Raw genomic sequence first — 22,666 nt, 5'->3', positions numbered from 1 at the left:
CCCTTGTTTCTGAATTATCTATGTCACTCTCCATCCTAATGAAGAACTCAACCATATTATGGTCACTCTTGCCCAAGGGGCCACGCACAACAAGACTGCTAACTAACCCTTCCTCATTACTCAATACCCAGTCTAGAATAGCCTGCTCTCTTGTTGGTCCCTCTACATGTTGGTTTAGAAAACTATCTCGCATACATTCCAAGAAATCCTCTTCCTCAGCGCCCCTGCCAATTTGATTCACCCAATCTATATGTAGATTGAAGTCACCAATTATAACTGTTTTACCTTTGTTGCACGCATTTCTAATTTCCTGTTTGATGCCATCAGCATGTAGACAGGAGAGACTATTGTAGATGGTGAATCTCGGACAACATGGGCAAGTTGGGCCGAAGGGCCTGTTTCCGCCTGTATGACTCTCCATGAGTATTTGCACTGTGTCAACATGGAACTACATTTTAATTTGACAAATGCATACACGGTCACATTAGTACTGTTCAAATTACACAGATGAGTGTTTACTTATCTAATCTTAAACAACTAGGTCTTGCCAAATCAAAGTTTAGTTTAGTTTATTATCATGTGTACTGAGCTACAGTAAAAAAGCTTTTGTTGTATGCTAACCAGTCAGCGGAAAGCGAATAATGATTACAATCAAGCCTTTCACAGTGTACAGATAGATTCATGATAAAGGGACTAATGTGAACGATGTGAAGCCCAAGATAAAGCCAGTAAAGTCCGATCAAAGATAGTCCGAGGGTCACCAATGTGGTAGATAGTAGTTCAAGACTGCTCTCTAGTTGGGGTAGGATAGTTCAGTTGCCTGATAACCGCTGGGAAGAAACTGTTTCATTGAATCTGGAGGTGTGTGTTTTCATAGGTGTGTTTTCTATAATCTCCAATTTCTTCGGCATTAAGGGCCTGTCCCACTATACGAGTTGATCCAAGAGCTCTCCCAAGTTTAAAAAAAAATCAAACTCGTGTTAAGTACGTAGAATGTACGTAGCAGGTACGTCGGAGCTCGGGACATCTCTTAGCGGCTCGTAACGCTAATGGCAGGTACTCGGGGGGAAAAGCAGTAAGCTTGTGAAGTTTTTTCAACATGGTGAAAAATGTCCGCGAGAGCCCCGAGTACCTACGAGCGGCTATTACCGTAATTCTCCAGATTCGAATCAGGGGAAACTGGGGAGAACTCTTGAATTACTTCGTACAGTGCCCCAGGCCCTTTAGTAGAACTGAAATATCAATTATTTCCTCAGAACTAGCTTCACAAACCAATCTTCCCTTTGTGAAGCTAGATATAATATTATTTCCTTAACAGAGGAGTCTAAACTCTGACATTGAAATCCCCACTCTTATTTATAAGAGTTCTCCAACCGGGCCAATTGTATTTGCTGTGTAGGAAGGAACTGCAGATGCTGGTTTACACTGAAGATAGACACAAAATGCTGGAATAACTCAGCCGGACAGGCAGCATCTCTGGAGAGAAGGAATGGGTGACGTTTTGGGTTGAGATCTTTCTTCAGACTGGGGGTCTCGAACCGTAACGTCACCCATTCCTTCTCTCCTGAGATGCTGCCTGTCCCGCTGAGTTACTCCAGCTTTTTGTGTTTGCCATGGTGTTCTACACCCTCTGCCAGAGGAGATAGATTATATTTATCTACCCAATTTCTTTATTATTCTAAACGCCTCAATTAGATTACAATTTCTTCATTTGTCCAGATTTTACTGTTAAAAAAGAACAATTTAATGGCTGGAACAGCACTGAACGTCACGCTGAACGTATTTCTACTGAGGTCAGTTTCCCAGTTAACATCCTGAAAAAGGGTTTTGGCCCGAAATGTTGCCTATTTCCTTCACTCCATAGATGCTGCCGTACCTGCTGAGTTTCTCCAGCAATTTTGTCTATCCTGAATTATTTTGCAGGTTCCCAAGCTGTCCATGAGAAAGCCCCTTTGGTGAAGTCGTTGATGCTGGCCGGACCCTCTGGAGTTGGAAAAGAAATGTTGGTTCATGCTCTCTGCACCGAAACTGGAGCCAATCTTTTCAACTTGTCGTCACATAACATTGCAGGAAAATATCCAGGCAAGAGTGGTCTCCAAATGATGATCCATTTGGTTTTCAAGGTAGAGTTTCTGTTATATAGACCATGGAACAGTTGATTCTGCAGAATATACAGCAGTTTGATCAAGTTATACATCACGGAAATACAGGCTTCAGCCAAATTTTCCCATGCCAATCATGCTGCTTAAATGAAATAATCTCGCCTGTCGGTTCCTGGCCCATATCAGTCCAAACCTTTTCTATGCATGTTACTGTCCAAATTTATTTTAAATGTCATTGTTCTACCCATCTCTACCACTTCATAGAAACATAGAAAATAGGTGCAGGAGGAGGCCATTTGGCCCTTCGAGCCAGCACCACCATTTATTGCGATCATGGCTGATCGTTCCCAATCAATAACCCGTCCTGCCTTCTCCCCATATCCCTTAATTCCAATAGAAACTTCCTTTGGCAGTTAACTGCACGTAGATACCACCATTTGTGTAAAAATCGTGTTATGTACATGTACAATTGTGTAGTTGTCCATCGGGTTCCTTACAAATCTTTCCCCATTCATCTTAAACCTATGCTTTCTTGTTTTAGACTCCCCTACCATGGGGTACAAAATGTGCTTTATCTGAAATGAAATGAAATGAAATGATTCAATTTATTGTCATTGTCAGTGTACAGTACAGAGACAACGAAATGCATTTTTAGCATCTCCCTTGAAAGGGAGACACAGGGCGTCGCGGTGTGCCCGCGCCTGCCGCCGTATCTATGCCCCTCATGATGTTATGTCCCTCTATAAAGCCATTCCTCAGCCTCCTAGGCTAGAGGGGCAAAAACACCAGCCTTTCTACTTACAGCTCAAACCTTCCAGACTCCGTAACATCCCGCAAATCATTTTTGCAGCCTTTCCATATCAATGGCACCTTTCAAATAGCAGAACAATTGGAACTGTACACAGTATGCCAAATGTGGCCTTAACAGCTTCTTGAATAGCTGTAACACAACTTCCCATTTCAATTCCATCTTGTGTCTCACTTCACAGAGAAGCAGCTTTTGCAGCCCCTTGTCTCATCAGAAACAACAATCCTGGGAATCTCACACCTTATAATACAAGCTCCCACATCATTTTGGTAACATTGGATCTAATATAGAACATGGAACAGTACAGCACACAAACAAGCTCTCTCGCCCACAGTATCTGTGCCAAACATGGTGCTAAGTTAAGGGCTTGTCCCACTTTCACAAGTTATTCAGAAATTCTCCCGAGTTTTCCCCTCAATTCAAACTCGCAGAATGTTCGTAACGAGTACGTAGGAGGTCGGAGGAGTCCGTAGATATATCGTAGCGGCTCGTTATGCCAGCCGTAGGTACTCGTGGCATCAGGTAAGTCGGGACGATTTTTCCAGCCCGATAAAAAATGTCCACGTGTAATAAAATGGTCGGGATGAAAGAAATTGCAACTTTTTACTCGTAAGGAGGGGATCAAAATAGTCGTGGGAATTCGTAGACATAACTCGTAGGAGTTTGTGAACATAGTCGTGGAAGGTCGTAGGAGTTCGTAGATTACCACAATCTTGATTATTTTTTTTACGTCCTTTAAACTTTTTTGAATTAAGTCGTGAAAGTGGGACAGGCCCTTAATCTCCACAGCCTACATGTGGTCGATTCTGCCTGCATGTGGTCGACCTAAAGTTATTTATGACTTTAATTTTTCCTTGTATCTGAATAACATTTTCACATCTGATGTCCTTCCATCCCACATGAGAAGCAACTGACAATGCTGGCTGATAATTCCAAAGATAACAGTCTGTACATCTCACCATTTTAGAGGGCAACTCTGCAAAGCGCCTGCAAGTAAAAAAAAAGTTCTAACATAGCCTGTATCCTAATTTCAAAAGACTATTTCCATCAGCAACTAGAAAGCATTTTGAAACTTTGAAGAAAATAACTGTTTGAATATACATCAGTGACATGTGGTTAAGTAAATAAATAAAGAATTTAAATCGCTGAGCTAAGAAAATATTCTCTTCCCAACCATAACAAAGGTTTGTCTAATCGGATTTCCTCTAGGAAATTCAGTGATTTTTCAAAATTTATGAGCAAAATCACAGGTATTTTATGATATTTAACCCATGACCTTTAAGATGAGACAAATTGTGCTCCAATTCGATCTGACCTGACTAATGCTGTCCAGGATTGCAACTCGAGCTTTGAATGGGCTAATTGGGGACTGCCACCAAGGTTTCGAGTTTCCTTCTGAACATTCTTCAGATCAACATCTGCATTAGTTTTTTTTTTTTTTTTTTTTTTTTTTTTTAATTTTGGATAGCCACGGCTGATCCATATGTTTCCTTCTGTTGGTTTGTCAAGTGGCAGTCTGCAAAAACATGATCTTGTCCCCAAGTCCTGGCTGCATCCTCATAAATTGTCTCTCCGCTCTTTCCAGCTTAATGTCATCTTACCTATAACAGGCTGACCAAAATAGAACACAATACTCAAAGTGTGGCCTCACCAGCGTCCTGCAGCCATGTGACAGCTCATTTATTTATATCGAAGATATAAATAGATTAGATAAAATCTAATCAGGCACACCCACTAGATTCAGTCACAGTTTCTTCCCAGATGTTATCAGGCAACTGAATTATCCTACCACATCCAGAGCAGTGCTGAACTACCATCTACCTCTGTTTAAGAAGGAACTGCAGATGCTGGAGAATCGAAGGTACGCAAAAAAGCTGAAGAAACTCAGCGGGTGCAGCAGCATCTATGGAGCGAAGGAAATAGGCAACGTTTCGGCCCGAAACGTTGCCTATTTCCTTCGCTCCATAGATGCTGCTGCACCCGCTGAGTTTCTCCAGCTTTTTTGCGTACCTACCATCTACCTCTGATGTCCCTCAGACTATCCTTGACCGGACTTTGCTGTCTTTACCTCACACTAAACGTTATTCCCTTATCATGTATCTATACACTGTACATGGATTGATTGGAATGATTTATTGTCTTTCTGCTGACTGGTTAGCATGCAACAAAAAGCTTTTCACAGTACCTCGATACACGTGACAATAAACTAAACTGAAACTGACATCCATCCAATTATAGGAAGTGGCCCACCTTTAAACCCACTTGGAATGTGTTATTGGGGGTGGTGTAGCCAGATACAATAGTGGCATTTCAAGCCTTTTAGACAGGCATATGGATCTGCAGGAAGTTGTGGGACATGGATCACTTGCAGGTGGAGGAGGTTAGTTTAAACTGGCCTCATATTTGGCATCATTTTACACCAAAGGGTCTGTTCCTATGCTGTGTACTCTTCTATGTTCAAGAACAGGCCCTTTGGCCAACAATGTCTCCAGCAAAAATGATGCCAAAACCAACTCTTATCTACATATGCATAATCCATATCCCTCTATTCCCTGTAAATCCATACCGTGCATTCAGAAAGTATTCAGACCACTGTTTCCACATTTTGTTACGTAACAGCCTTATTCTAAAATTGATTAATTTTATTTTTTTATCGTCAATCTACACACAATACCCCATAATAAAAAAAGTGAAAACAGTGGTTTAGAAATTTGTGCAAAGTAATTAAAAAGAAATAACTGAAACATCACATTTACATAAGTATTCAGACCCTTCATCAGTCTGAAGAAGGGTCTCAACCTGAAAGGTCACCTACTTCCTTCGCTCCATAGATGCTGCCTCACCCGCTGAGTTTCTCCAGTATTTTTGTCTACCTTTTTTGTCCAGCATCTGTAGTTCTTTCTTAAACAGACCCTTTACTCAGTACTTTGTTGAGGCACCTTTGGCAGCAATTACAGCCTCAAAAGTCTTTTTGGATATGACGCCACAACTGGCGCACCTGTATTTGGGCATTTTCTCCCATTCTTTTCTGTAGATCCTCTCAAGCTCTGTCAGGTTGGATGGGGAGCGTCGATGCACAGCTATTTTCAGGTCACTCCAGAGATGTTCGATCGGGTTCAAGTCCGGGCTCTGGCTGGGCCACTCAAGGTCATTCACAGACTTGTCACAATGCCACTTCTGTGTTGTCTTGGCTGTGTGCTGTCGTTGTCCTGTTAGAAGGTGAATCTCTGATCCAGTCTGAGGTCCAGAATGCTCTGGAGCAGGATTTTATCAAGGATCTCTCTGTACTTTGCTCCGTTCATCTTTCCCTCGATCCTGACTAGTCTCCCAGTTCCTGCCGCTGAAAAACATCCCCACAGCATGATGCTGCCACCACCTTGCTTCACTGTAGGTATGGTATTGGCCAGGTGATGAGCAATGCCTGGTTTCCTCAAGATGTGACGCTTGGCATTCAGGCCAAATAATTCAATCTTGGTTTCACCAGACCAGAGAATCTTGTTTCTCATGTTCTGAGAGTCCTTTAGGTGCTTATTGGCAAACTACAAGCGGGCTGTCATGTGCCTTTTACTGAGGAGTGGCTTCCATCTTGCCACTCTACCATAAAGGCCTGATTGGTGGAGTGCTGCAGATATAGTTGTCAATTCTGGAAGGTTCTCCCATTTCCACAAAGGAATTCTGGAGCTCTGTCAGAGTGACCATCGGGTTCGAGAGTCAAGAGTGTTTTATTGTCATATGTCCCAGACTGATGTGACTGTAGGCTGATAAATCCCCAGGGCCTGATGGTCTGCATCCCAGGGTACTTAAGGAAGTGGCTCTAGAAATCGTGGATGCATTGGTGTTTATTTTCCAATGTTCTATCGATTCGGGATCAGTTCCTGTGGATTGAAGGGTAGCTAATGTTATCCCACTTTTTAAGAAAGGCGGGAGAGAGAAAGGCATGACATCGGTGGTGGGGACAGATGCTGGAGTCAATTATAAAAGATGAAATAGCCGTATATTTGGATAGCAGTAACAAGATCGGTCCGAGTCAGCATGGATTTACAAAGGGGAAATCAGTCTTGACTAATTTTCTAGAATTTTTTGCGGATGTAACTAGGAAAATGGACAAGGGAGAGCCAGTGAATGTAGTGTACCTGGACTTTCAAAAATCATTTGATAAGGTGCCACATAGAAGATTAGTGGGCAAAATTAGGGCACATGGTATTGTGGTAGTGCTGATATGGATAGAATATTGGTTAACGGACAGGAAACAAAGAGTAGGGATTAACAGGTTCCTTTCAGAATGGCAGGCAGTGACTAGTGGGGTACCGCAAGCCTTGGTGCTGGGACCGTAGCTATTTACAATATACATCAATGATGTAGATGAAGGGATTCAAAGTAATATTAGCAAATTTGCAGATGACACAAAGCTGCGTGGCAGTGTGAACTGTGAAGAGGATGCTATGAGAATGCAGGGTGACTTGGACAGGTTGGGTGAGTAGCCAGATGCATGGCAGATGCAGTTTAATGTGGATAAATATGAGGTTATCCACTTTTGTAGCAAAAAGAGGAAGGCAGATTATTATCTAAATGGTGTCAAGTTGGGAAAAGAGAAAGTACAACGGGATCTGGGGGTCCTTGTTCATCAGTCAATGAAAGTAAGTATGCAGGTGCAGTGGGCTGTGAAGAAAGCAAATGGCATGTTGGTCTTCATAACAAGAGGAATTGAGTATACAAGCAACGAGGTCCTTCTGCAGTTGTACAGGGCCCTAGTGAATCCACACCTGGAGCATTGTGTGCAGTTTTGGTCCCTTAATTTGAGGAAGGACATTCTTGCTATTGAGGGAGTGCAGCGTAGGTTTACAAGGTTAATTCACAGAATGGCGGGACTGTCATATGCTGAGAAAATGGAGCTGCTGGGCTTGTATGCTCCAGAATTTAGAAGGATGAGAGGGGATCTTATTGAAACATCTAAGTTTAAAGGGTTGGACAAACTAGCGTCAGGAAAATATTCCCGATGTTGGGGGAGTCCAGAACCAGGGGCCACAGTTTAAGAATAAGGGGTAAGCTATTCAGAACGGAGATGAGGAAACACTTTTTCACACAGAGTTGTGAGTATGGAATTCTCTGCCTCAGAGGGCAGTGGAGGCCGGTTCTCTGGATACTTTCAAGAGAGAGCAAGATAGGGCTCTTGAAGATAGCGGAGTCAGGGGATATGGGGAGAAGGCACGAACGGGGTACTGATTGGGGAAGATCAGCCATGATCACATTGAATGGCGGTGCTGGCTTGAAGGACCGAGTGGCCTTTCCTGCACCTATTGTCTGTTGTCTATAATGAAATTCTTACTTGCTTCAGCACAACAGAATATGTAAACATAGTACATAATGGGAGATGAAAAAAAGTTCAAAATGCACACATACTCAATAATCTGTTACAGTTCAGAGCTTATTTGTTGTTGTGTTGAATAGCCTGATGACTGTAGGGAAGAAGCTGTTCCTGAACCTGGACGTTACAGTTTTCAGGCTCCTGTACCTTCTTCCCGATGGCAGTGGTGAGATGAGTATGTGGCCAGGATGGTGTGGGTCTTTGATGATGTTGGATGCCTTTTTGAGGCAGTGACTTAGATAGATCCCTTCAATGGTGGGGCGGTCAAAGCTGGTGATGGACTGGGCACTGGTCCCAACTTTTTGCAGTCTTTTCCGCTCCTGGACGTTCAAGTTGCCAAACCAGGCCACGATGCAACCAGTCAATATGCTCTCTATTGTGCACCTGTAGAAGTTCAGGATAATCCTCTTTGACATGCCGAATCTCTGTAATATGCTCAGTACAGTTGCTGATGTGCTCTCTTTATAATTGCATCAGTGTGCTGGGTCCAGGAAACATCTTTGGAAATATGCACGCCCAGGAATTTTAAGTTTTTGACCCTCTCCACCATTGTCCCATTGATGTGAACAAGATCCCCACAATCAGTTCCTTGGTTTTACTGATGTTGAGATGTTCTTGGTCACCTCCCTGACCAAGTCCCATCTCCCCCGATTACTCCTTTTGGCCGGGAGGCCAGCTCTATGAAGTGTCCTGGTGGTTCCAAAGTGCTTCCATTTAAGAATGACAGAGGCCACTTTGCTCTTCAGGACCTGCAGTGCTGCAGAAATTGTTTCATACCCTTCCCCAGATCTGTGTCTTAACACAATCCTGTCTCGGACGCCTACGGACAATTCCTTCGTCTTCATGGCTTAGTTTTTGCTCTGAAATGCACCATCATCCGGTTTGACCTTATATAGACAGTTGTGTGCCTTTCCAAATCGTGTACAATCAATTTAATTTACAACTGGTGGATTCCAATCAAGTTGTAGAAACATCTCAAGAATAATCAATGGAAACAGGATGCACCAAAGCTCAATTTTCAGTGTCATAGCAAAGGGTCTGAATACTTATGTAAGTAAATGTGATGTTTCAGTTATTTATTATTAATTACTTTGCAAAAATTTCTGGGGTATTGTGTGTGGATTGATGATAAAAAAAAATGAATTTAAGCCATTTTAAAATAAGGCTGTAATGTAACAAAATGTGAAAAAAGTGAAGGGGTCTGAATACTTTCTGAATGCACTGTATGCCTACACAAAAATCTATGGTATCTGCCTCAACCACCACCCCTGGCAGCATGTTCCAGGCTTTCACCACCCGCTCCGTACATCTCTTTTAAACTACGCCCCCCTCACCTTAAAGCTCTGCCCTCTCTTATTTGAATTTTCCATCTTGGGAATAAAGTTCTGGCTGTCTGTGTTGTGTGTTGTTGGAGGATAGCATCTCAAAGCCCGGTGGCCTGAAAATCCTTCTGTGGACTGCTTCATCTTGATAGGGCCAACAGTTGTGTAAGCAGGCACACACTTGACCTCAACATTGTCTGAGTGATAGTGGTGGAAGGAGGAACATCGGGTGCTCTTTGTTGAGTTGTCAGCTTTCCAAATCTCTTCAGCACCACTTAACTGAAAGTCCATTATGTCATAGAAACATAGAAATATAGAAATTAGGTGCAGGAGTAGGCCATTCGGCCCTTCGAGCCTGCACCGCCATTCAATATGATCATGGCTGATCATCCAACTCAGTATCCCGTACCTGCCTTCTCTCCATACCCCCTGATCCCCTTAGCCACAATGGCCACATCTAACTCCCTCTTAAATATAGTCAATGAACTGGCCTTAACTACCCTCTGTGGCAGAGAGTTCCAGAGATTCACCACTCTCTGTGTGAAAAAAGTTCTTCTCATCTCGGTTTTAAAGGATTTCCCCCTTATCCTTAAGCTGTGACCCCCTTGTCCTGGACTTCCCCAACATCGGGAGCAATGTTCCTGCATCTAGCCTGTCCAACCCCTTAAGAATGTCAAAGTGTTTATGCTTGTGTGTAACTAATCAGGTTTCGAAAACTAGACTGAGAACATGCCAAAGTGAAGGCTGTTCTTGATGGAATGCAATTATTAAACAAATCAAACCCCACATTAACAAAAAAAATCACAATTCAACCAACATTACTGTGTGTTGTTATCAATGTAATGACTTCTAGACAGGACAGATTTGCATTCTTTCTGGTCTATATCAGTCTGAGTGCAGGATTTGTTTTCCTTGTGTGGTTGTATGATCAGGAAGTTGGAAGGGAATCATTTGCCACGCAGTACAGCTGGCATCAGCGTTTTACATTCCGATGTCAGGTGCAACAAGCTTGGAATCTCAACATTTTTTGTACTTTGGCCAGAGTGTGTGGAAACAAAAACACATTTGGGAACCTCACAGTCAGGAGGCAGACTATTTCTCACTGTAAAGGGTAGTGGGTAGATGGAATGAGATGCCTGAGGAGATAGATAGGTTACCCTTATATCTTTCCCCCCTCTCCTTAAACCTGTTTCCTCCCATTCTCACCCCCCCCCCAACTTTGTGTAAAAGACTCTGTGCATTTACCCAATCTCTTCCTCTCGTGATTTTGAATTGCTCTATAATATCACATCTCACCTTCCTGCACTCCAAGGAATAAATCCCAGCCTGCCCTATAGCCCAGTTCCTTGAGTCTTGGCAACATCTTGGTAAATCTTTTCTGAACCCTTTCAAGCTTGACAACATCTTTCCTTGAACAAGGTGACCAAAACTGAGCACAATACTCTAAAAAGAGTCACGACCCATATCTTCTCTCCAGAGATGCTGCCTGTCCAGAGTTACTCCAGCATTTTGTGTCTATCTATAGTATGTATTGATCCATTATTTAAAGAGTAGGATTTGCAGTTGCAGGATAGTTGATACTGCCTGGAGGCAGAGTACAACACATAAATACAACATACACCATGCACATTGCCCACAATGTCAATGCTGAACATTATACCAAGATCAATAGGACGGTGGTGCAGCAGTAGAGTTGCTGCCTTAAGACCAGGGTTCGATCCCGACTACAGGTGCTGTCTGTATGGAGTTTCTACGTTCTCCCCGTGACCTGCGTGGGTTTTCTCTGGGAGCTTCGGTTTTCTCCCACACTCCAAAGACATAAAGGTTTGTCGGTTAATTGGCTTCCAATAAATGTTAAATTGTCCCTTGTGTAAGATAGTGTTAATGTGCGGGGATCGCTGGGCGGTGCGGACTCCGTGGGCTGGAAGAGCCTGTTTCCGCGCTGCCATTTAAACTAAAAAACGAAACATTGTGTTTTTTATTCAGGTCGCTCGCCTGTTGCAGCCTTCTGTTGTGTGGATCGATAACGCTGAGAAAACGTTCTACAAGAAGGTTCCAAAGGAGGAGAAGGGGGTATGCACAGAACTTCCTTTTGTGTTCAGCAGTTTTGAAATTCTTAGTTTGTAATTGAAAGTCTAATCATTGCATCAGCTGATTCTGATGTATTAAAGACCTTGAAGTATAAATGGTAGCAGAGTTTTGCTACCTACACAAGGCAAATTCACTGTCTGAGAGTTTCAACGCCACCTCAAAACTGAATCCACCAACTGTTTCACACCATAGCAATTGTCTCACAAGGAACAAGGCAGCTTTTTATAATTCCGTGTAGAATAAAATAGTAATTTGTTTCAGTCAGCTCCGGAGACCCAGGTTCGATCCTGACCACGGGTGCTGTCTGTACGGAGTTTGTACGATCTCCCCGTGATCGCGTGGGCTTTCTCCGAGATCTTGCTCAAAGGTTCCTGTTCAGTGGGGTGATTAAGATTGTTTGATTGTCATATCTACCGAAAATGGAACAATGAAGTTGCTGAACTTGGGGGTCGACGTTTTCAGACTCCTATGCATTCTTGCCTATAGCAGCAATAAAATGACAGTGGCCACGGTGGTGTGGGGTCCTTGATGGTGCTGGTTGCTCTTTTGAGGCTGCGCCTCCTGTAGATCCCAGTAATGGTGAGGGGGTCAGTACCTGTGATGGACAGGGTAGTCCTCCACCCTCTGTAGATCCCATTGATGTTCTCCTGATTGCGTAAGGCATGCGCAGCCTAAAGTTGTAGGACAACTTGTTCTATTTGATCATATTTGATTGTGCACGCCGGGTTGATTGCATTCGTCGAAACAGGGCAGATCACGTGAAGGTTGCAATCTTCCACCCCCCATTGATGTTGAGGTGGCCGGCACCCGTGATGGACTGGCCAGTGTCTACCACTTTTTGTAATTTCCTTCATTCTTGGGCCAAAGTTGCCAAACCAGGCCGTGGTGCAACTAGTCAATATTCTTTTCTACTGTATACTTATAGAAGTTCACGAGGATATAACCACATTCAGGGAAAGAAGCTGACTCGGCAGAGAGTAGAGCTCCTTAGAAACCAAAGGGGCCATCTCTGTGTGGAGCAGCAGAAGATAGAATCCCAGCTTGATCAACTTCTCCCTATAGCTCAGATTCTCGATAAGGTATATCATCGTATACCTTCTCTGTCTCCTTTTCAACATTGGAACATGACAAAATCTATTCCATAACATCGTGCCCAGAACAATACTCTAAGTGCGGCCTCACCAATGTCTGGTATAACTGCAGTATGACCTCCCGACTTCTATCCTCAATACTTTGATGAAAGCCAATGTACCAAAAGGCTACAGGGGTACCCCAAGGGGTACCCCAAGGCTCAGTACTGGGACCCCAGCTATTTACAATATATATTAATGATCTGGATGAGGGAATTGAAGGCAATATCTCCAAGTTTGCGGATGACACTAAGCTGGGGGGCAGTGTTAGCGGAGAGGAGGATGCTAGGAGACTGCAGGGTGACTTGGATAGGCTGGGTGAGTGGGCAAATGTTTGGCAGATGCAGTATAATGTGGATAAATGTGAGGTTATCCATTTTGGTGGCAAAAAAACAGGAAAGCAGACTATGTCTAAATGGTGGCCGATTGGGAAAGGGGGAGATGCAGCGAGACCTGGGTGTCATGGTACACCAGTCATTGAAGGTAGGCATGCAGGTGCAACAGGCAGTAAAGAAAGCGAATGGTATGTTAGCTTTCATTGCAAAAGGATTTGAGTATAGGAGCAGAGAGGTTCTACTGCAGTTGTACAGGGTCTTGGTGAGACCACACCTGGAGTATTGCGTACAGTTTTGGTCTCCAAGTCTGAGGAAGGACATTATTGCCATAGAGGGAGTGCAGAGACGGTTCACCAGACTGATTCCTGGGATGTCAGGACTGTCTTATGAAGAAAGACTGGACGGTTTATACTCTCTAGAATTTAGAAGATTGAGAGGGGATCTTATAGAAACTTACAAAATTCTTAAGGGGTTGGACAGGCTAGATGCAGGAAGATTGTTCCCGATGTTAGGGAAGTCCAGGACAAGGGGTCACAGCTTAAGGATAAAGGGGAAATCCTTTAAAACCGAGATGAGAAGAACTTTTTTCACACAGAGAGTGTGTGAATCTCTGGAACTCTCTGCCACAGAGGGTAGTTGAGGCCAGTTCATTGGCTATATTTAAGAGGGAGTTAGATGTGGCCCTTGTGGCTAAGGGGATCAGGGGGTATGGAGAGAAGGCAGGTACGGGATACTGAGTTGGATGATCTGCCATGATCATATTGAATGGCGGTGCAGGCTCGAAGGGCCGAATGGCCTACTCCTGCACCTAATTTCTATGTTTCTATGTTTCTAAAAGCCTTTTTGACTACCCTATCAATGTGTAATACCACCTTCAAGGATCTATGGGCACTCCTCGACCCCTCTGCTCCACAACAATTCCCAAAGCCCTACCATTCACTGTGTCGGTCCTGCCCATGTTAGACGTTCACTTCTCTACATACTTCCTTATAAAATCTAATATGTTGACACAAGAAACTGCAGATGCTGGAATTTTGAGCAAAACACAGTGACCTCCAGCAACTCGGGCTACATCTTAGTTTAGTTTTAGTTTAGAGATACAGCGCTGAAACAGGCCCTTTCGGCCCACCGGGTCCGCGCCGACCAGCGATCCCCGCACATTAACACTATCCTACGCACACTCGGGACAATTTTTTCATTTACCAAGCCAATTAACTTACAAACCTGTACGTCTTTGGAGTGTGGGAGGAAACCGAGATCTCGGAGAAAACCCACGCAGGTCACGGGGGGAACGTACAAACTCCATACAGACAGCACCCGTAGTCGGGATCGAACCCGGGTGTCCGGTGCTGCATTCGCTGCAATGCAGCAACTCTACCGCTGTGCCAACTGTGAACCTGTTTCACAGGCTAGTTATGAGAGTGCGCAAGTGGCATAAGGGCAGCACAGTGGCATAACTGAGAGAACCGCTGCCTCACAGCACCAGAGTTCAATCCTGACCTCGGGCACCTGCCTGTGTGGAGTTTGCACGTCCTTCCTGTGATCATCGGGTGCTCCGGATTCCTTCCACATCTCAAAGAATTATAGCTTAAATGGCCTCTGTAAAACTGCCCCCAAACATGTAGAGAGTGGATCTTCTTCCTGCTGTGTCCATCTTGTTTCAAATGTTGGCCTCGCTGTCATCGTCTGTTCTGAAAAGGACGCAAGCTTCCGGAGACCATCAGTGGGAGCCGTCACTTGTCGCAGTAGATGATGGTGGTAGCAGAATTAGCTCAGGATACTTCCAGTTTCCAGCCCCGCGACGTGGACGTTTCTGCTATGGGGCCAAGAGAGTGGATGAGAAAGTGGAATAACATAAAACTAGTATGAATGGACTTGGCAGGCAAGTCCTACACAGTGCCAGCCAAAGGCATCTTATGCTTTCTCAGCAAATCTCAGGCCAACCATCAATTTGAGATATGCTGGCTGCTCCTTCCTGTAAGAGTGGTTCAGTTTCTGCAAATCAGAAAAGTGTTCTCCAATCCACATCCTATGAAGCGCAAATTCTGTTGGAACCTGTACCTTTGACCGGAAGCAATGTTTTACTGAACTGGGACTTCAGATCACCATCAGGGCAGTCGAGTTGAGGGAAATATTCTGCATTCACTTCATCAAATTCCCACGCCTAGTTTATGTCTCATTTAAAATCACCAGCTTGTTTTCTTCACAAGCTCGATTATTTCCTATTTCTAGATGTTTAGGTGTTGCCTTATGTTCATTAATGCAGCGTGACAATCTTGTTGTTGCAGCTCTCTTAAGGGCCTGGTCCACTTTCACGACCTAATTCACGACCTTTGCCGAGTTTGCGCCCGACTCATACTCGCAGCATGGCTGTCACGAGGTTGTAGGCGGTCGTAGGTAGGTTCGTAGCAGGCCATGATGCTAGTTGTAGGTACTCATGGCATCAAGTAGATCGGGGCATTTTTTCAACATAATGAAAAATGTCCACGAGTAAAAAAAGTTGTGAATTAGGTCCTGAAAGTGGGACAGGTCCTTTAATGTTCAATGACCTTACTAACTCCTTGGCCATTTCAGTGAAGGTCGATACCACAGTATGGTCCTTTGATCCAACACGGCATTGTAAATCAGCTACATGCAAGGAAAACTACCAGTGAAATCAAAGCTAGTTTCCAACTGCAGGACAAAATAATTTCTGTAATAACAATATCCCGGAGCCCTTACGAAACAAAATATTGTGGAAAATTCTGTTATTCATAGTAAGGTCATAGCAATAAATGTTTCCTTAAACAGCTGGATCCGAAGAGATTAAAGAAATCTCTCCCAAGTATACTCAAATCCTTGAAATCAGAAGATCGTGTTCTCATTGTTGGCACAACACGACGTCCCTTTGATGCAGAATTAAAGTCTTTCTGCCGAACCTTCCAGAAAATTGTGCTCATTCCAAGACCAGACTACACGTCTCGATTTGGTAAGTATGGAGCAAGAACCTTCCCTCTAAGGAAGATATTCTTGTGACATGGTGGCCGACCAGGAAAAGGGGAGATGCAGCGAGACCTGGGTGTCATGGTACACCAGTCATTGAAAGTAGGCATGCAGGTGCAGCAGGCAGTGAAGAAAGCGAATGGTATGTTAGCCTTCATAGCAAAAGGATTTGAATATAGGAGCAGGGAGGTTCTACTGCAGTTGTACAGGGTCTTGGTGAGACCACACCTGGAGTATTGCTTACAGTTTTGGTCTCCAAATCTGAGGAAGGACATTATTGCCATAGAGGGAGTGCAGAGAAGGTTCACCAGACTGATTCCTGGGATGTCAGGACTGTCTTATGAAGAAAGACTTGGTTTATACTCTCTAGAATTTAGGAGATTGAGAGGGGATCGTATAGAAACTTACAAAACTCTTAAGGGGTTGGACAGGCTAGATGCAGGAAGATTGCTCCCGATGTTGGGGAAGTCCAGGACGAGGGGTCACAGCTTAAGGATAAGGGGGAAATCCTTTAAAACCGAGATGAGAAGAACTTTTTTCACACAGAGAGTGGTGAATCTCTGGAACTCTCTGCCACAGAGGGTAGTCGAGGCCAGTTCATTGGCTATATTTAAGAGGGAGTTAGATGTGGCCCTTGTGGCTAAGGGGATCAGAGGGTATGGAGAGAAGGCAGGTATTGGATACTGAGTTGGATGATCAGCCATGATCATATTGAATGGCGGTGCAGGCTCGAAGGGCCAAATGGCCTACTCTTGCACCTAATTTCTATGTTTCTATGACATGTACAAGGACATCCCTGGACATTCACATTTACAATGAGAAAAGAAATGGTCAAATAAAAATCACACGCAAAATCCCTTATTCAGAAATATCACACTGCACTTGCTTACTTGCACAACCACAGACCATTACATTCAAAATAATTTCTATACCAGTGCTTAGCATGAGGAATGAAAAGAAGGAACTCAGAGATACAGTGAAAAAGATTGGACTGGAACTACAGATTAACTAAAGTCCTTCCCCATTTTACTCAGTACAACTCTAACTTGACTCCTGACTAAAATTAGGCATTGCATGTATTGTGAATTCATAGGGAGTGCCACTGACCCTTGGATCAAAGTCAGACCTGTTGGTAATGACTGAGTCCACAATATCCTATTTCATAATCTGCACAAATGCAGTAAAATGCAGCTAAAAACCAAATGTACACTTCTCAAATCCATGCCTATTACAGAGTCCGGGGTACGGACTTTTTCTGCTTAAAGGTTCATTCAAAGGATAAGTGAAGAGTTGTTATTATATAAAAGTCAAGAAGACTTGGGCACAGCTCATTCACATCAAGATTCTGTGATCTTCTAAACCACATAACTTGACTGCACCCAGATTACATGCCAAGGAAGCTCAAGATACAAACGTCCCCCTTTGTACCAAATGAAAGTTCACGCAGTGTGGACGATTTTAATTGTATTTGGCAACATCTCAGAAATTCCTTGTTGCAAAGACCTTTATATGATCTTACTCCATCTCCCAATTCTGACAGACATGTTTATGTTGCCAGTTTAAACATTCATCTTCCACAATTACCAACAGTAAGTTACTAGCTGCTTTCCCTGACGTGTAATTGTATTATTTAATACAATAATTACTAATTACAACTCTCATGTTTCATGTCACAGTGTTGTGGAAGACCATAATCCAACAGCATGGTGGGATCCTGACGCATTCATTGGATATGAGTTCCCTGGCTAAGATCACTGATGGCTACACACTGGGACACCTTACTCAAGCTGCAAAGGATGTTCTTACTGAAAGACGCATAAAGCAGCTACACACAAAACCTCTGACTGCAGTGGAATTCATCCCGCCTCTGGCCAAGCAGGAACCTGTGTACCAAGAGGAGGAAAATTCATTCAAGGTAAAGAGGAATTTTTTACCATGGCACAGTTGCTAGCTGAGCACTATAAAACGCTGCGGTTGTAATTTACGATCCGTTACGACCCGCTAAAGAACGTCCCCGAGCTTCGACGTACCCGCTACATACATTCCACGTGCTTACCACGAGTTTGATTTTTTTTTTAAACTCGGGAGAGCTCTTGAATTACCTCGTACAGTGGGACAGGCCCTTAAGATTTGGTCATGAGTGGAAATTCGGCATCCAAGGATAGGGAGATCTGTTCTGCCCAAAAATAAGCATTTTGAACGTACGTCTGGCATGTTCGAACTCAGAGGATCAAAAGGAAAAATAAGATTCTCAGTCATCTGTTCATCTGCTCAGTTTTGCTGGTAACATTATATTAAGTTTCCATGTTGTAAAGAGCTAAATCTCACACGGGTTGAAGCACAAGCATTTTTATTGTTCAGGTCATCATCATCTAAGCAGTACGTCACACGTTCTCACTACTGCAGCTACTGTCAGGCAGTGGGTGAGTTCTTACACTATAAATGTTATAATTCGGCAGAGAGTTCACTGAGGTTTGGGATAAACCTGCCCAAGAAGTTGACCGTGCCTAAAAATCGTTGTAGGCTGGTGACGTCGGTTGGAACTGGCAGCTCGATGATAGCTGCAGTATTTAGTGGGTCAGGCTTTAACCCGTTGCTGGTGAACACGTGACCAACATATGTGACCTCGGAGACTCTGAACTTGCATTTCAGAGGGTTAAGCTTTAGATTAATGTCTCTGGCACGGTTCAATACTCTTCGCAGGTTGGCACCGTGTTCTGTTGAGTCTCGACCGTATACTAGGATCGTCAACAATGATGGCACAAGGATATTCTGCGAATAGCTGTTCCATTGCGCACTGAAAGACTTCGCTAGCAGTTGATGCCAAAGGGCATTCTTAAAAAACGGTAGCGGCCGAACGGGGCGGCAAATGTTGTTAGTGCAGATGACGCACGGTCTAACGGGATTTGCCAGAAGGAGCATTTGGCATTAAGGACTGAGAATACCGTTGCGTTGCCGATCTGTGCCGCTACATCCTCAGTGGTTCTCATCGGATAGTGTTGCCGTTTGATTGCTGTGTTCAAATCTTTAGGATTGATGCAGATGCGTAATTCCTTTTTTATCTTTTTTTGTGGTGACGACCATGGTGGAGACCCAGTCCGAGTGTTCACTGACCTCGGCAATAACTCTAATGGAGACCATACGCTTAAGTTTGTTGTGTATTTTCTCCCGCATGCCATGAAGGAGGTGCATGTACTATTGGGGTGACCGTATGATCTACTATGATCTCATATATTGTAGGCAGTTTGCCGAGGTTGTTGTCAAACACGTCTTTATAGTTGGATAGCACCTGTTGTGTTGGTTCCTCTCAAACAGAGTTTGTGGACAGCACGCCCAAAATAAACCAGACCCAGGTCATGGCATGCATTGATGTCAAGCAGGGTTTCTGAACTTGGTTGGACAATGTAGAAGAGTAAGTTATTTTTCTGCTCGTTGATAGTACATTTCAAGACGACTTACCCAACAGGTGAAGGATTTCCCCTCCGTAAGCTTGTAGGGTGGAGGAGTCTTTTTTCATGAGCTCAGTGGTTCTTATCTTGTTGAACTGTTTGAGTGACATAACGTTTACTCTGGCGCCGGTATCGACTTTGGCAATCAGAGGTTTGTTATTGATTGATCCTGCGGTAATTACTTTGGCTGGGAGGCGCAGGTTTAGGGAAAGTATGGTAGAGTCAATGTCTGTGTTATCAGTGTCGTTACCGTGGGAAACTTCATCTTGCTCTTGGGAATCAGAGTCAGACAGGTCTTGTCGAATCAGGTGCAGCTTCGTCCTTGAAACAGTACTCCCACTGGACCGACAACAATTAGCAAAGTGATTGAGTTTCTTGCAATTATGACATACTTTCCCATGGGCTACACAAAATTGGCGCTCCCTGGGGTGGAAATAGTTGCAGTTAGAGCACCTCGTGGCAGACACATTTTGATCTTTGTGGGACACAGTTAGAAACCTTTGCGGAGAATAACTAGCCAGATCTGCCTTCTCTCCATACCCCCTGATCCCTTTAGCCACAAGCGCCACATCTAACTCCCTCTTAAATATAGCCAATGAACTGGCCTCAACTACCTTCTGTGGCAGAGAGTTCCAGAGATTCACCTCTCTCTGTGTGAAAATTGATTTTCTCATCTCGGTCCTAAAGGATTTCCCCTCTATCCTCAGACTGTGACCCCTTGTCCTGGACTTCCCCAACATCGGAAACAATCTTCCTGCATCTAGCCTGTCCAACCCCTTAAGAATTTTGTATGTTTCTATAAGATCCCCCCTCAATCTCCTAAATTCTAGCGAGTACAAGCCGAGTCTATCCAGTCTTTCTTCATATGAAAGTCCTGACATCCCGGGAATCAGTCTGGTGAACCTTCTCTGCACTCCCTCCATGGCAATAATGTCCTTCCTCAGATTTGGAGACCAAAACTGTATGCAATACTCCAGGTGTGGTCTCACCATGACCCTGTACAACTGCAGTAGAACCTCCCTGCCCCTATACTCAAATCCTTTTGCTATGAATGCTAACATACCATTGGCTTTCTTCACTGCCTGCTGCACCTGCATGCCTACTTTCAATGACTGGTGTACCATGACACCCAGGTCTCATTGCATCTCCCCTTTTCCTAATCGGCCACCATTTAGATAATAGTCTACTTTATTGTTTTTGCCACCAAAGTGGATAACATCACATTTATCCACATTATACTGCATCTGCCAAACATTTGCCCACTCACCCAGCCTATCCAAGTCACCTTGCAGCCTCCTAGCATCCTCCTCACAGCTAACACTCCCCCCCAGCTTTGTGTATCTGCACTTCATCAGATAGCACAATGGGCTAAGAGTTCGGCTGGCGACCGGAAGGTAGCCGGTTCAAATCCCGCTTGGAGTGCATACTGTCGTTGTGTCCTTGGGCAAGACACTTCACCCACCTTTGCCTGTAATGGAATGTAATTACGGCGGCAGGCGCGGGCACACCGCGACGCCCTGTGTCTCCCTTTCAAGGGAGATGCTAAAAATGCATTTCGTTGTCTCTGTACTGTACACTGACAATGACAATAAATTGAATCATTTCATTTCAATGCAGGGCGGCAGATAGCACAATGGGCTAAGAGTTCGGCTGGCGACCGGAAGGTAGCCGGTTCAAATCCCGCTTGGAGTGCATACTGTCGTTGTGTCCTTGGGCAAGACACTTCACCCACCTTTGCCTGTAATGGAATGTACGGCGGCAGGCGCGGGCACACCGCGACGCCCTGTGTCTCCCTTTCAAGGGAGATGCTAAAAAAAATGCATTTCGTTGTCTCTGTACTGTACACTGACAATGACAATAAATTGAATCATTTCATTTCATTTTTTCATTTTCATTTCATGTCATCTGCAAACTTGGAGATGTTGCATTCAATTCCCTCGTCCAAATCATTAATATAAATTGTAAATAGCTGGGGTCCCAGCACAGAGCCTTGCGGTACCCCACTAATCACTGCCTGCCATTGTGAAAAGGACCCGTTTACTCCTACTCTTTGCTTCCTGTTTGCCAGCCAGTTCTCTATCCACATCAATACTGAACCCCCAATACCGTGTGCTTTAAGTTTGTATACTAATCTCTTATGTGGGACCTTGTCAAATGCCTTCTGAAAGTCCACATATATCACATCCAATGGTTCTGTCTTATCCACTCTACTAGTTGCATCCTCGAAAAATTCTATGATTCGTCAGACATGATTTACCTTTTGTAAATCCATGCTGACTTTGTCCAATGATTTCACCACTTTCCAAATGTGCTGCTATCCCATCTTTAATAACTGATTCTAGCAGTTTCCCCACTACCGATTAGACTAACTGGTCGTTTTCTCTCTCCCTCCCTTTTTAAAAAGTGGGGTTACATTAGCTAAGCTCCAATCCTCAGGTACTCCAGAATCTAAAGAGTTTTGAAAAATTATCACTAATGCAACCACTATTTCTGGGGCTACTTCCTTAAGTACTCTGGGATGCAGCCTATCTGGAGGATTTATCGGCCTTTAATCCATTCAATTTACCTAACACCACTTCCCGGCTTACCTGGGTTTCACCCAGTTCCTCCATCTCATTTGACCCGCGGTTCCCTGCTATTTCCGGCAGATTGTTTATCTTCCTCAGTGAAGACGGAACCAAAGTAGTTATACAATTGGTCTGCCATGTCCTTGTTCCCCATGATCAATTCAACGGTTTCTGACTGCAAGGGACCTACATTTGTTTTAACTAATCTTTTTCTCTTCACATACCTATAAAAACATTTGCAGTCAGTTTTTATGTTCCCTGCCAGTTTTCTTTCATAATTTATTTTCCCTTTCCTAATTAAGCCCTTCGTCCTCCTCTGCTGGACTGAATTTCTCCCAGTCCTCTCGTAGGCTGCTTTTTCTGGCTAATTTGTATGCTTCATCTTTTCTTTTGATGCTATCCCTGATTTCCCTTGTTATCCACGGATGCACTACCTTCCCTGATTTATTCTTTTGCCAAACTGGGATGAACCATTGTTGGAGTTCATCCATGCAGTTTTTAAATGCCTTCCATTC

At 43.9% G+C, this 22,666-nt stretch overlaps 1 protein-coding gene across 1 annotated transcript in view; it reads left to right on the top strand.

The window, feature by feature from the left end:
• The window catches only part of LOC129694112 (dynein regulatory complex protein 11-like), a gene marked incomplete at its 5' end in the record, with an annotated part of 37,115 nt that overhangs the window by 7,079 nt on the left and 7,370 nt on the right, over nucleotides 1–22,666 (top strand). The window contains 4 exons of the mRNA XM_055630834.1: nucleotides 1,924–2,123; nucleotides 11,584–11,670; nucleotides 15,944–16,121; nucleotides 17,812–18,050. Of these exons, the coding sequence (XP_055486809.1) occupies nucleotides 1,924–2,123; nucleotides 11,584–11,670; nucleotides 15,944–16,121; nucleotides 17,812–18,050 (704 nt within the window). The remainder of the gene's footprint in view (nucleotides 1–1,923; nucleotides 2,124–11,583; nucleotides 11,671–15,943; nucleotides 16,122–17,811; nucleotides 18,051–22,666) is intronic.

The sequence above is a fragment of the Leucoraja erinacea genome, unplaced genomic scaffold, assembly GCF_028641065.1.
Source record: "Leucoraja erinacea ecotype New England unplaced genomic scaffold, Leri_hhj_1 Leri_549S, whole genome shotgun sequence".
Lineage (NCBI taxonomy): Eukaryota > Metazoa > Chordata > Chondrichthyes > Rajiformes > Rajidae > Leucoraja > Leucoraja erinaceus.
Note: the sequence above shows the minus strand (reverse complement) of the source record. Positions and strands in the feature narration are given on the sequence as shown.